Genomic DNA, 15,087 nt, shown 5'->3' on the forward strand with positions numbered 1-15,087 from the left:
AACTTTAGGTTGTCTTCACCATGTCTACATGCCTAAATGCACTGAGTTGCCATGCGATTGGCTAATTATATATTTGTGTACCTAGGTGTACCTAACAAAGTGGCTGGTGAGTATAAGTAAAAAGAGATAAAACTAAAAAATTTTTGAAAAAAATGTGAGTGTTCCAATGCACCTCCTGCTGTTTGAGTTGTCGGCAGCCACTGGAAGTTAACAGCATTCTCAGTAAATCATCAGATGATAAGCATTGGTTTCTGGATGTTGCAAAAAGTATTGAGAGCATAATGTAAGTATCTTGAAAAAAAAAAGTTTGATAAAGAGACAGCTAAAAAGAAATGTTGAATACTCTTTTAATATCAAAGGAATGTTATTTTTAAAGGCCACGGTCATAGTCATAAATTGAGCTACTGAGGCAGCTTCAGGATAATGAATTCTATATATAAAAAAATGCCATGCTTTATAAGCCCTGAAAGTCAGCTTTAATATTTTGGAGGTTTGACAGTGAAGCATAATTGGGTTAAAATTATTATGTCCAGCCCCTGGTAAGCGGCTTTAAATTTCTTGAAGCTTTTATTTTGAAAGTCTAGCTAAATTCCTGTAACACCTGGCAATCAACAAGAATTTGAATGACATCTGCATATTCAATTCTGGCTTGTAAGGCTATGCCGGTGTTGTTCTTATGATGAATAACAGCTGTGCTCAATTGCTTTAAAGCTGCTATTTGAATGGTTCTGATAAAAACAGGACACACTTTTTTCTACAATGCCCTGAGAGGTAGGGCTCCAGAGTGGGCTGGCTTTTTCTTTTCAGGACGTTTGCATATTGAAACAAACAGGCAAAAATTGTTTATGCTTTTGTGAAATTCATTAATCCGTATGGCAAAAACCAAAAGTGTTTTTGCAAAGCGGGAGACGATTCATGCATCAGAATTTTAGGTGGAATAGTAACAATAAGAAAAAGCAGAAATCTGATGACTAAAAAATTGTGTGCTTTAATTCTACTGCACTGGCACACTCAATAATAATAATAAGAACCAGAAAAATAATAAATCTGATGAATAATAAACAGTGTGCCTGAATGCTGTTGCATTATAAAATAATAATAATAAGAAATCTGACAAATAAGAGATTTTGTGCCTTAACGCTGTTGCATTGGTACACTCAATTAGTGCAACTATTAGGTTCAATTTATAGTCTGAGTACAGTATCTTGGATTAAGACCTAATGAAGCTTTAGAACTGTTAGCGGGACTGGAGTGAAACTTAGAAATTCTGTGGTGGTTAAAAAAATTTTTTAATTTATCTTTATTAAAAACAGCAGTGAGACGGGTGGGGGTGGGGTGGGGTTTCAAAGAGGGAAAGCCGACACAGAAGTGAGCTTGCCGCAGGACTGTTTACTAATCTGCTGACAAAATGAAGCCCCTTCGAGGAAAAAGATGTGAAGTTTGTCTGTTCAGGTGACAGCTTTTTCTTGTTTTGAAAATGTTTATCTATCACCACCTGAGAAAGTTTGTCTTTGCAAATATAATAAATGTGTCCCAACATGCACTCACTTATGTTTCTGCACAAGTTAGTCTAGCCTTTACACAGCTCCAAGAGGAAAATAATTTCCTTCTGTCAACACCTGCCTATCTCCGTATGTTGTTGCCTGCTCTCCACTGGCTGCAGGCCACCACCCCTCCCCCTCTGTGAAGGGAAAGGCAATTGCATCAAATCCCAGCAGGGATCCACTCTTTGAAGCCCACTGGCAGGAGCCAGGCTCTGGACACTCATGTGTCTAAGTAGGTCCAAGTGTATGCTGAGATGACGCATTGTCTAGAGAATTTTAAATGCACACAAGTCCGAAGAAGTCAGATGCCTGGCTGCTTTGAGGGACGCTGACCTATTTTCACCTCCATATCGCTGCCCCCCTGCAGTGTGTTTGAACTGCAGTGCATCAAAAGTTAGTCTGCAACTCCACAAATGGGACACCATTAAGTAGTTTGTGCATTATAAAAACAAAACAAACCAAAACAAACCAAAAAACTCTTCCTCCTGTCTCTAACCTGAAGATATATTGATTCTCACATCTAAGAAGTTTCCAACACCCCAAGATATGAAGTTATTGTTTTGGCGCAAAACGTAATAGGATTTGCCTCCTCTTCAGTTGGCAGGTGTATTGCCACAAAAGGAACAGAAATAAAGTTGAAGGTTATACTCAAAACTCCCAACACGTTACATTATTCAGAGTAATAACAACAATTAAATCACTGACTGAGTGATACGGACAATCAGCGTTGTAATGGCGCTTTCAATGAAAGATTTAGAAAGATGCTCACACTCGATCCGTATCTGCTCCATTTCTGTCACTTCTGCGATTGATTCCTTCAGGTCTTCTACAAACTTGAGCAGCTCCTCTGCACTTTGAGCACAGAAGTTCAATACCTGCTTCTTGTCTGAGCCAAATGGTGAGAGGATGGTGATTCCATGAGGGTAGTCTGTGGAGTACATTAAATTGTTGAGTGAAAAGAATATCTAGGGCTACTTTCCTGGGTGTATTAGTTACAAGTCTGGTCATAAAAAGACGTCTAAAGGTCACTCTGAGCGGCAAACTTTTGCTTGCTTGCAAAAATGTCATGCAGCATGGACTGAATGGGACTGGGCGACTGACATTTCAAGAAGTTGAAATGCAAGATTGGTATAAAACTGATACTGCTGTCAGAAAAATAAGACTATTGTGCTTAAAATAAGCCCTTTAGGATACATTCATCAATTATACAGTCCTTGTTCACTTCAAATTTACACAGATTTTTATCCTCTATGCAAGTTTGGAAATGGTAAGTTCTAGCAATGAGATATGGAGGTGTCAGGTGGGGATATTTGTTTTTTATACCAGCTTTGGGACTTACATTCATTTTCAAAAAGGTGGAACTGCATGCCAAGTAGTCCCATAGCTTTGCAGAAAGTGTAGGCAGCGGAGCTCTTCTTCTTTGGACAAAGCTTCAAGATCTGCAGAAATAAACATCAGTCTTGTAGTAACAATCTTTGAATGACAGGACCGCCTATTTAATTTCCTTGTTCCATGTTCCGAATACTTCCAAAGTCTCGCTGTCACAGAGATTTCCATATCGCATAACAACCTCAAAGGCAGTTTGGAAAGTACAAACATTTAAAAAAAACGTTCAGAGCGGATACCCAATATTAATGTAAACTACAACCTCCCAGGTGTTTCAGACTGTGCGCCAGTGCTCTACTCTGTATTAAAAACAACACCTTGGAAAGCTTATATCAGGATGTATTAGGGATGTTATGGAGCCTTTTTTTCACTGAATGACCTTCCAGATAGAGAAAGATGAAGCAAATCTGTTTTGCAACGCTACTGTGAGGCATAATTTACCAGGCAAGGCGTATTAAACCAATACATCACATTGGCACATTAAATACTTCTTTACATTTTCAGGCTGCTGTAATAGGGGCCAAATTCAAAGAAAAGCCCCCATCACTTTCATCCCAAAGTGGAAATCTTTCAAAGACAATTTCTGTCCTGCTTTCAAAGCCGTCACAAGGAAACGTCCCTGCGAAATGTATTGCTCCGTTAACTTTTAGAGCCAAATGAACAGAACTGCACTGTGATGTTGGAAGATAGCCTCTTTCGTCTCTTACTTCAAATTGGACTTTTAACAACCTTTCCTGCAGGTCCCAATTACTTTTATGCCTCCATAGAAAGTGAAGTAATATTGCTATGCTGCTTTTTTCCTTTGGTGTATGTTGCCAGACTGAAATCAGCATTTAACATAATTGTGAGGACAGTTAAATACATTGGATAGATAACTCCTATATGCCTCCTAATGAGAACATTATGTCCAACATTCAAACCTTTCATAATTCCCCCATCTATACAACTTTGGATCAAATGAGCAGCTAATCTGTACCGCGCCTCAAGTGAAATGAAACTATATTAGGAGCCTTTGAAGCAGATCTGTAGAGGACAGAGCTGTGCTTATTATTATTTGCTTACTATAATTAAAAGACATGGCTGGACACACCCGAGTTATGAAACATCAAAAAAGAAGACAAGTACTGAGAAGTGACTAGAGCCAACCTAGAGCTGTCATAACTAAATAACCAACTTAAAAGCTAGATTGTCTACAGCAGAAGCAAAAAGCAATTCAGGATGAAAACAGTATTTTTTTTTTACTGAATCGCATCATGATTGCCAATTTAATAAAGTGTAAGGCTTTCCATGTACTTACCACAAGCAGATCATTGAAGAGGAAGACTTCTCGCTGGTGTGCTGCCTGTTTTTGGGCCTTGTTGACATCTGTTACCTCAAATAGTCGACTACAGCACACTAGTCTTCTATGAGGGACAGAGAGAACCTGAAGATGAAGACAAAGAAAGACACAACCATCAAAAACTAGATTTTTAGTCATTCATGGGAGGCTTGAAAATAATTCAAAAGACCAGAAAAAGGAAAAACCAAGAGAGGAAAATCCAAATTTCTTCTAAAAAAAAAAGTGAGGTGCAAAACTGCTGTAGTAGAAATACACTCCATTAAGCACAAAATGAGACAACTTAGTGACAAAGACACTGACCTCTCAGTCTTAGGAGTACTTAAAGATGGTAATTAGAGCAACAGCTAAGAGTGAGTGCTGTTATAAAGCTGAGCTAAGATTTTGACAAATAGAATCTGTGCGCCCTCGAGGAGAAGATGTCCACAAATCCAGGTTTACATTTTAGAATTCTTTACTTAACTGTGTCTGTCTGAAGTTTGGGGTTCCCTCTTGGCAAAGGAAAAATCCCAGCTTAATATAACAATAAAACACTGGAAACAAATACATCTTGAAAGCAAGTTGTTGGCATCTTTGCAACAGTCCAAACAAAATTCATTTTTATTGCTAGTGGAATGGGAAGAGGAAGAAAACAGGAGGAATAATTTAAGACTCACTTTCTAGTGTTGCCTACTTCATATTTTGAGCACATTTCATTCTAAGCTTTTGTGTTCTTACAGTGATGGTTGCTCTGCTTGATTCTAGTAGCTGTAGTAGTCCTCCAAGAGGGATGCTCTGCCACAGGCCACTTGTACAAAATTTTTATGAGTTGTTGCCAAATCATGTTATTTTTTTTTCCAGCAAAATACTTCTTGTTGTACAATTACTGGCTCCTACACAAGACCAAACTCTATTAGCAAAGATGGCAGCAGCAATGCCCTTCACTTAGAAGTGTTATGATGTAAAGTTTTTTTTTTTCTATTTTTTTCTATTCACAAAATGCTCCTGTTGTCCCGAAAGGTCTGGCTTCTCCTCTTCAACTAAACTACTTTTTCAAGTTTAAGCAGATTACACTGTGGAAAAAAAAAAAAAAAAAAAAAAAGGCTGCCTTCGGAGGAGTGATCTAATCATGTTGTCACCCCTCCACATGCTTGTCTCTGCCTTGTCTGGTCCAGCTTTCCGTGTTCTGCAGAAATCCAAACAGCGGCAGAACGACAGTCAGTAGATGTGGAGTTGATCCCTCTTCAGGGTATAATACAAATATACACAGCCTCTGTTCAATTTTCAATGCGTGTATTTCAAAGTTTCCTTCCCTCTGCTCTGAGTGAATAATTTGCAATGCATTGAGTACACGCATAGCCTCTGTCTCCTTTCCTCCTGCGCTCTCATCACTGCAGGGCACAGAGACTCCAGCCCAGCCTTCCACAGCCAGGCTGCTTTCTCATTATACTAATGTCAGAAACATGTAAAGACATCATTAGCCTGAAATGCCTCTTGCTCATTCCAAAAAAAAAAAAAAAAGAAAAAAGTATAATTAAGAAACTGCTTGACAAGAGATTGCTAATATATTCATAACCAAATGACTGACTTCACAAATAAAAAATGAATTATGAAAAATGTTCACGTTTGGATGTAAAGCTACCTCATCACATTCATAAAGGGCTGTAATACAGCTTTCACCAAATCATCAATTATTTACTAGTTATACAGGAAAATTCATCTCATTTGTGTCACTTCCTCTTTGGGTATCACTAGGTAAGATGCTTAGAATTCACAATATAGAGACTCATACACGTTGCTGGGTTATTATTTCTACAGAAGAGACTTTATGTAAGTCTCTTTCTTTTTATGGCAGACAGCTGCCATTGGCAGCAATAGTCACTTCCTGTCACAACAATCCATCATCGTTTTGGTTTTGACAGCAGTCCCTCTGTCATCCTATGGCTACTCATTGATCACTCAGACACACTTAAAGGCACAAGCCAAAAAAAAAGATGGAAAGAAGACTTTCAATGTCAGAGTTTCAATGTCAATTGGAAAGTAAAGGCTGGATAATGTTTAAAACTAATTAAGACACAAAGATTCATTCATTTCTTTTTGTGACATGGATGGACCTGAGAGCTGGGCTTTTTTTTTTTTTTTTCAATTTGGAAACAACATGAGTTTACAAATCTATGTGCTCAAATGCCACATCAACTGTTAAGAGCTAAATTCCATCATGCAGTTATAGGCCTCAGCATGTTAAGTGTAAAGTTCATGATAATACAAGTATAGCTATAAGTATAGCTTGCTTGGAAGGCTTATCTCTTCTCTTTGATAAGAGTGTGGCAGCATGGGTTAGGTTTGGAAAGTTGCCTTTCAACAAACCACAAGTCTTCTGGAACAATGTCCTTTGGGGAGACAAGAACAAAGTGGAGATGTGGCCATAATACACATCACCACATTTGGTGAAAACCATACACAGCATATCAGAACAAACACCTCATACCAGCTGACAACCACGGTGGTGGAGGAGTGATGATTTTGGCTTGTTTTGGACACCATGCAGTCATTGTTGATCATGAACTCCTCTGTATAAAGCTTGGCCCAAATTGAGTCTTGCAACAAGACAATGATCCCAAGCACAGCAGCAAATGTACAACTGCGCAGCTAAAAAAAAAAGGAACCAAGGCGTTGCAATGGCCCAGTCAAAGTCCGGACCTCAAACCGATTCAAATGCTGTGGTAGGACCACAGTTCTGCATAAATGAATGACACAAACCTCAATGAACTGGAACAATCCTGTAAAGAAGAGTGGGCTGAAGTTCCTCTACAATGATGGACTGATAAATTCATGCAGAAAACTTCAAGTTATTTCTGCCAAAGGTGGTTCTAAAAGCTGCTGAATCATGGGGTATATTTCGTTTTTCACACACTGATTCCATATTTTGGTCTAGTTTTTATAATAACGATACGACGTAACATGTCACATGTATATCCAAGGTTGTATATCCATCCATCAGTTGAATTTATTGTAATAATTTTAAGACTTGGTGAGAACAAATTTTTATTTTGTCCTGATATGTAGAAAGAATCGACATTTTTGCGGTGACTGTACTAATGTAACATGGCAACTTTGAGCAATCTAATCTTTACCACAGTACTCATCGTAGTTTTAAACTGTAGTATGCAAACATTTGAAGGAATATTTCAAGTTAACTCTTGTATTTGGGTGCAAATATGGGTTTTCAGTGTTGAATAGCTAAGCATCCATGGGGAAAAATCTGCCTGTCTTATCTATATTTCATTAAAAAATAAGATTGGGAGGCCTTCGGCTTTGATAGGATTCAAACAGGAGTCTCTTAACCGTAGCAGCTTTTTAAAAAAAGCCTTTCAGTGTTATGACTGGGCACAGATAGTACATTCCCACATGAATCAGTGTAATTAGTCAATTATAAAGCCAAATGTTGCCTCTCTGTCTGTTTCAAACTTGTTCAGTCTGAAACTGCACCAAATGTCTCTGAGGTTGAATTTTAACTAAAGAACCTCCAGTGTTATGTTCAGATACATATTTCAGTTCATGTGCAATGAGGTTGCATTAAAGTCTTTTAACCTTAAACTGTTAAAAAATGAGTCTAATGATAGCGGTGGTTAATGATGTATCTGGCTGGCGTAATGACCTGAGGTAATGATTGAGCTGCTGATGAGACATTTAATGACTAATAAATGTGCTCTGTTAAAGCCACTAAGGCTAGGTGATAGTGATAAGAGCTTGACTAATGAGTGAGTAACTTGGCATGGAGTTAACAAGTGTGTCTGTGTGTGCGTAATTGTATTCACATTTGGCAATGAGCTCAGTGACTGCATTATGTGTATATTATGCGTGATTTAAAAAAAAAATAAGTTCACTCATCTTTGAGTAAATTAATCCAAGTGTATCAAATAAGCTGAATCTGCGGCAAGCTTCCGAGGATATATTAGTTTGTCCTTACTGTTTTCATGCCTACGATGGACTGTTCAACCTTGGAAACGTAGGTGACGTGGTCTTCATTGGAGCGCAACTCTCTCAGTTGTATTCTTTCATAGATTCCCACCACCATGTCTCTGGGGATATCTGCTCCATCATCCACACCTAAGACAGGAAGTGAGTGATTACTCATAAGTCCACACACTTTACAACATGGTTGCTTTACAGTTTTGCTGAATAGCCACGCTGATCTGGAAGGATATGGCATGACAGCTTTTTTAACAGTGCTAGATGAACCAAAGTGTGACTAGGCTGGCATAAATATAAACAGCAAAGAATTCAAATACACTGTGTAGACCTGTAAACATACACTACTACATATATTTATTTGGTTCTTCATTTGATTTGTGCAAAAACTGGAAAAACAAAAAGCGCTCCCTCTCTCAGTCCCCTCATGTGTCCTTCTGTCACTTTCTTTCTTTCACTGTTTCCATTAACTAATGACAGAAAGCCTTGTGAAAGGAGGTTAATTGGCAAGTGAAAGGTTAAGACCCAGCCTCATCTCTTGGAAGATTTTCTGCCAGGAACGCAGTGCAGTTCAAGGCCGCGACATTTTGAAGCAGGTAAAACTGCATGTCATTAGGCTGAAAGGTTGCCCTCGAGATGCTCCCCATTATATCGATACAGCTGCGCCGCGCTGTGTGGTACATTGAGCCTTCAATGGGGCAGGATGTGTTTGGAGAAAATGAAGCACTCACAAGTGATGGCTGTGTCAGTGAGGTACCGAGGGACACCGCTGAGGCATCACTGCGCATTGTGGAGTCAGGAGGAGAGAAGGAGATGACCAGAGGGAAAAGTGTGCAAACTGTCAGATTAATAAGCAGCATTTCTTTTTTTGCTGTTGAATGTCTCAGATTACCTCTTTTTCTTTGTCACTTCACAGTTTTAAATCTGACGTCATTTCTACTAGTCAGAATGTGATTAGAGATATCTCAAATACGTATTTTGTCTAGTCAAAATATAATATAGAGATATCTTAATTTACTAAAACGTCTAGTCATAAATCAGTTTCAGATATCTGGAATGTAAGTGTGGTGAAACGGATTTTATGGCCTGCCATAGAACTACTGATGAATGTGGTAAACACTATACTGTACTGTACCTCCTTACAATGTATCAGGGTACGAGCATCATCATTGCGAGCATGTCAACACTGAAATTTGCTTGACATGTTTCGGTGTCAAAGCACAGCCTCAGAGAGGTGCGAGCACGTACACGCATACCAGGCTCCGACTCCAGGAGTGTTATTAATCTTATTCTGCAAGACAGAGCAATGCACGACTTCGCAAATGGAGACCGCAGTACGTATGCTAAATGATTCGGAATGAGAAAATACTTTGGGGAGACGTGGTTAACAGGGGTTGCATATTCTTCAGCAAGAACTGAAGGTGAGATTTTCACTGTTAATCATATCTGTCAACAGAAGTGTGCTAGCTAACCTCAAGGGCTAGGATGTTTACAGTTGCTTAGCAACACCATTAGCTGGTCCAGAGAAACCAGTACACAGTAGATGAACTTGTTTTTGCGGCCACCAAATACTCTCATTTCTTTCTTTCTCTCTTCTTTCTATCTTCCACTGGCTTTTGTGCAGGGTGCTCAATCATAATTGTAATCACCCAGATTTGAACCTCTAAATATCAGATAAATAAATCAAATGTCACAGTCAAAACAGTTCAGGAGGTTTTTTTTTTTAAATTGGTTCTTTAAACCCCTCACAATACTTGATATTCTGGACTAAACATCAGTAGTGACCAAGGTACTGGACTACATTTATCTGCTGAATACCAGGAGGGCTAAAGCGTTCTAAAACTTCTGTAGTCTGAGTCAGGTATTACTCATGTTTCCCTTGCAACCTGAGCCACACATCAACTTTTTTATCTTCCCTGCTTGTGCTCATCATCCTCAAGCATAAATCTGGCTTGTCACACGGTGTACTGATGAATGCCAGCTTGCCACAAGAACTCAGGAAGGGAAATGCATGTACTCTGAAAATCTGAGACCATCTTCTCTTAAAAAAAAAGAAAGAAAAGAAAAACAGAAAAGAATCCAATAACTAAGATGTTACAGTTTTTCAGTAAGTTGGCTTACTAGATTAATTAAGCTGGTTTATACTGTGTTGCCCTATTGCGGAATAGCTTTGACACTGACAGTCTGTTTTAATTGAGATAATGAATGTTCTATGGTTCTTCATTACTATTGGTTTCTGGTCCATAATTGCCTTTCACCTTAGCCAATTAGCTGCATGAACTACATGTATTCTTCCGTCAATATGTTTGACAGACACACTGGAGGAGAAAAGAGGAGAAACAGAATATAAACAAGTAAAGACAGAAGAATAAACAGACAGCACAATACTCTGGCTGAAACCAAACCAAACAAAAGAATGGATAGGGAGACAGAAAAAAATGAGAAGAAGACAAATAGAGAGGCCAAGAGAGAGTGGCGTATCTTAATTTGCATGAGATGCTGAAATTGATTTTCCAACTTAATTTAATTGTGAGGAAAAGTCTGGATGAATCTATTAAAGTTGTTATGCATCGACCTCAGCAATCCCTGATTGATTGCACAGAGGGAGAGCAAAACTATGACGCTTCTGCCTCCTTCCACAGCGCTTGCCGAATGAGCATCTGTCTGCATATTGGAGACGAGATTTACAGGTGCTTTCTGTCAGTGTCGCTCTGAGTGACTATGTGAAGCAAATCAAGCAGGAAGAGAAATGTAACCTAATCTTTATCCCCTGAATTTATGCAGGGAGGTTTGATTGAAACTGTTGGACACTCAGTTCTTCTGAGTCATCTGGAATCTGCTCCACAACAGGAATCCGCAACAGAAGTTATTGGGCAGACAGAGGAATTTAGGGAAGGTTTCCTGATCGATCCATTAACATTTCATCTAGAAAAATACAAACTTTGTAAAAAAAAAAATTTTTAAGTTGTCTTCAGAACTGCTTTAATTCTTCATTGCATAGATTTGGGAAAGTGCTGGAAACATTCCTCATGCAACTGCTGCAGATTTGTCAGCTGTACATCCATGATGTGAATCTCCCATTCCATCAGAAGATGGGTATATTGTGGTCATAAAGAGACAGACATGTGCCAGTAAACCATCCTTCACACCATTACACCATTACACCACCAGCAGCAGCCTGAACTGTTGGTAATAGGATGGATCCACACTTTCATGTTGTTTACAATGAATTCTGAACCTAATGTCCGAATGTCACAGCAGAAATTGAGACTCATCAGACCAGGCAATGTTTTTCCAACCTTGTCCTTGCTGTCCAATTTTTGGGAGCCTATGCGAATTGTAGTTTTCGGCTCTCAGCTGACAGGAGTGCAGCCTTGTGTGGTCTTCTGCTGCTGTAGACCATCTGCTTCATGGCTTAGTGTGTTCTGCACGCACAAACACTTTTCTACTTTTTCCTGGTTGTAATGAGTGGTTATATTTGAATTACTGTTGTCGTCCTATCTGCTTAAAGCCATCTGGCCATTCTCCTCTAATCTCTGACATCAACAAGACTTTTTCACCCAAAAAAACTGCTGCTCATTGGACATTTTCTCTTTTTTGGACCATTGCCTGTAAACCCTAGAGATAGTTTTGTGGGAAAATCTCAGCAGATGTGATTGGCTGACTAGGAGATATCCAATAAAGTGGTCAAATTCCAAAACTGAAAAAAAAATTATATAAAAAAATAATGAAATAACTCAAGCATCACATGGAAATTTAAAGAAGATATAAAAATAAAAGGGGAAATAATAATTGAATAAATTAATAAATTTAAATGTAATAGATCAACGCTACTAATTAATGCCATTATAACACCCTTAATGTTCATCTTCAGATGCAAGCAATCCCACAATGCGACCTCAATGTGACCTTGACACCCCTTACCTCGCAAATTCCTTATGAAGTCCTCCAAAAGCATTTTGCGGTCAGGCTTGATATTGGGGCTGTACATGTCAGTGTTGAGCAGAATGATGGCGAAGGCCAGGATGAAGATGGTGTCTGGATTGTGAAACTGCTGCACAACATCAGGGTTACACATGCAGTACCGCTGACTGTGGGTGTAAAAAAAAGAAAGAAAAAAGCAGGGACACAGAACAGTCAAAATCTAAGGGAAAATGGTTGAAGAAAGAGAAACATTACATGTTTTATGTAAGATAAAATATAGAAGAGGAAAAAGAGTAACGGTGGGTTGGGAGAAGGATGGTATATCCACGTAGGAATGACAGAGGGTGGGACAGGAAATAGGACCTATATAGAAAGTACTATCCTCAGAAATTAAAGGGGACACCTTGCATGGTATTAAATTTATAACATGAGCTGAGTGTAAAAGTTATGGCTTCAATTTTGCTGGTGACTTCACATGCAGCTGTAAGCTGCCCTTCAGCACAACTGTGTTGGTGAGGTTGTGTGTGCTCCTCTCAAACACAGTTCTCTTACTGGAATGAATACTTACATGGGTCATGCAAAAAAAAAACAAAAAACTGAAGGTGCTGTTGCTGACAAAAACAAAGTATTTGACCTTCTTTTAAGCGTTTCATCCTTCCTTTTATTTGTAATAAGCACCCAGAAATCCTGAAAAAGTCGAGTCCTAATCCAAAGATAGTCATTGCATTTTTTTTTTTTTTTTTGCAGGTTGTCATTGTGGAGGACAGACAGCATATGAATTTTGAAATGTGAAATCCCTTCCCTAGAGACCTTTTCTATAAGCAAACACAACAGAGGCCAGGCTCAATTTGATTTGGTTTCCTAAATATCTCCTTAATCTAAGAAGTGTAGAATGATCAAGCATAACATTATGACCACCTGCCTAATAATATTTTGCTGCCAAAACAGCCCTGACACATCGAGGCATGGACTCCACTAGACCACTGAAGGTGCACTCTGGTATCTGCACCAAGATGTTAGTAACAGATGCTTTAAGTCCTGTAAGCTGCGAGGTGGGGCCTTCATGGATCGGACTTGTTTGTCCAACACATCCCACAGATGCTCGATTGAACTGAGATCTGGGGAATTTGGAGGCCAAGCCAACACCTCAACCTCTTTGTTGTCATAGTCTGGCATTGTTGTGTTGCTCCCCCTTCCTCCAAGCCTGTAGGGTTGAGCAAGCTGTCACACCCCTCTGGGGTGGGGTGCCTGACTTCCGCTCTTCAGTCAAACCACCCATGTGTCATTAGTCTCATCAGTCACCGTATAAAGGGACCAGCTCCTGTGTCCACTCTCCACCAGATTGTCTGCCTCCCAAATGTGGTAATCAGGCTCACTCTTGGCTCCTTGTTGCAACCTTGACTGCTGTTTCCTGTATCCTCAGTAAAGCCTCACTGTCTGAAGAGCTCTTGCCCACTTTCACTAACCTCCTGTTCCATAAGCTGGAACACCATCTCTTGCTGGAAACCCTTGCTCAACTGCTACTTGCCTGCTCACCCTCCAGTGGTAATCCTCTCAGGCACAACCTGTGCCTTGCCACTTCTCCCCCAGATACCTTTTCAAGGAACACAAGAAAGCTTTCCTGCATACTGCATAAACTGTGTAAAAACCAGACCACTGGATTAACTTCTATCTCCTCTCCATCTCAGCGGACACTGGCTTACCTGGCTCGGAAAGAACCTCCCTATTCCCCCCATGCCCCTTGGTTACTCACTGAACCCTTCAAGTAAAGTAAATCTATTTAAAACAACAGTTTGTGTTTGTAGTGGTGCTGCATTTGGGTCCAAAAGATTAAGTGTTGGCCTTTTAGCCATGACAGTTGTGCTCCTCAAACCATTTCTGAACCATTTTTGCTTTGCAGCAGGGGCATCAGTATTCTCTGAGGGAATACTGTTTCCATGAAAGGATGTACATGGTCTACAACAATGCTGTTGTAGGTGGTATGTGTCAAAGTAACATCTACATGGATGGCAGGACCCAAGGTTTCCCAGCAGAACATTGCCCAAAGCATCACACTGCCCCCGCTGACTTGCCTTCTTCCTATAGTGCATCCTGGTGTCAGGTGTTCCCCAGGTAAGTGATGCACACGCACTCTGCTATGCACGTGATGTAAAAGAAAATGTGATTCATCAGATCAGTACACTTTCTTTTTGTTCCGTGGTTCAGTTCTGATGCTCACTGTTGGTGCTTTCGGTGGGTGACGGAGTCAGCACGGGCACTCTAAATGGTCTGCAGCTATGCAGCCCCATTCACAACAAACTGAGATGCACTGTGTATTCCGACACCTTTCTATCAGAGCCAGCATTAACGTTTTTGGCAATTTGAGCTACAGTAACTCATCTGTTGGATCGGACCACACGGGTCAGACTTTGCTCCCCATGTGCAGCGATGAGGCTTGGCCACCCATGATCCTGTCACTGGTTCACCACTGTTCCTTCCTTCAAATGCTTTTCATAGGTACTGACCACTGCAGACTGGGAACACCCCACAAGAGCTGCAGTTTTGGAGATGCTCTGACCCAGTCGTCTAGCCATCACAATTTGGCCCTTGTCAAACTTGCTTCCTCATTTTTCCAGCTTCCAACATATGAACCTTGAGGACAAAATGATTTCTTGCTCCCTAATATATCCCACCCACTAACAGACATCACGATGAAGAGACAATCAGTGTTATTCAAGTCACCAGTCAGTGGTCATAATGTTATGCTTGACCGGTGTATCCTGGAGAGCATTAACTGAGTGTAATGTCTCTGTGGGATTGTGTAAAAATAGGGGATACAGTGCACAGAATAGATTATGATTAATAAGTAAATACATTAAAAAATACAAGACAGTACATATTCTTTGTGCTGCTTCCTGATGTTTCTTTCAGCTGATGAAGTGGTCAACAAATCAGAAAGTGTCACCC

General features: G+C 39.8%; 1 protein-coding gene across 1 annotated transcript in view; it reads right to left on the reverse strand.

Annotated features, from left to right (window-relative positions):
- iqsec3a (IQ motif and Sec7 domain ArfGEF 3a) overlaps positions 1 to 15,087 on the reverse strand; it is a 131,774-nt gene that overhangs the window by 14,857 nt on the left and 101,830 nt on the right. The window contains exons 7-11 of the mRNA XM_030720436.1: positions 12,142 to 12,308; positions 8,216 to 8,355; positions 4,228 to 4,353; positions 2,884 to 2,983; positions 2,314 to 2,472 (exon numbers count right to left, since the gene is read on the reverse strand). Of these exons, the coding sequence (XP_030576296.1) occupies positions 2,314 to 2,472; positions 2,884 to 2,983; positions 4,228 to 4,353; positions 8,216 to 8,355; positions 12,142 to 12,308 (692 nt within the window). The remainder of the gene's footprint in view (positions 1 to 2,313; positions 2,473 to 2,883; positions 2,984 to 4,227; positions 4,354 to 8,215; positions 8,356 to 12,141; positions 12,309 to 15,087) is intronic.

Source organism: Archocentrus centrarchus, chromosome 23 (genome assembly GCF_007364275.1).
Source record: "Archocentrus centrarchus isolate MPI-CPG fArcCen1 chromosome 23, fArcCen1, whole genome shotgun sequence".
NCBI classification, from domain to species: Eukaryota; Metazoa; Chordata; class Actinopteri; order Cichliformes; family Cichlidae; genus Archocentrus; species Archocentrus centrarchus.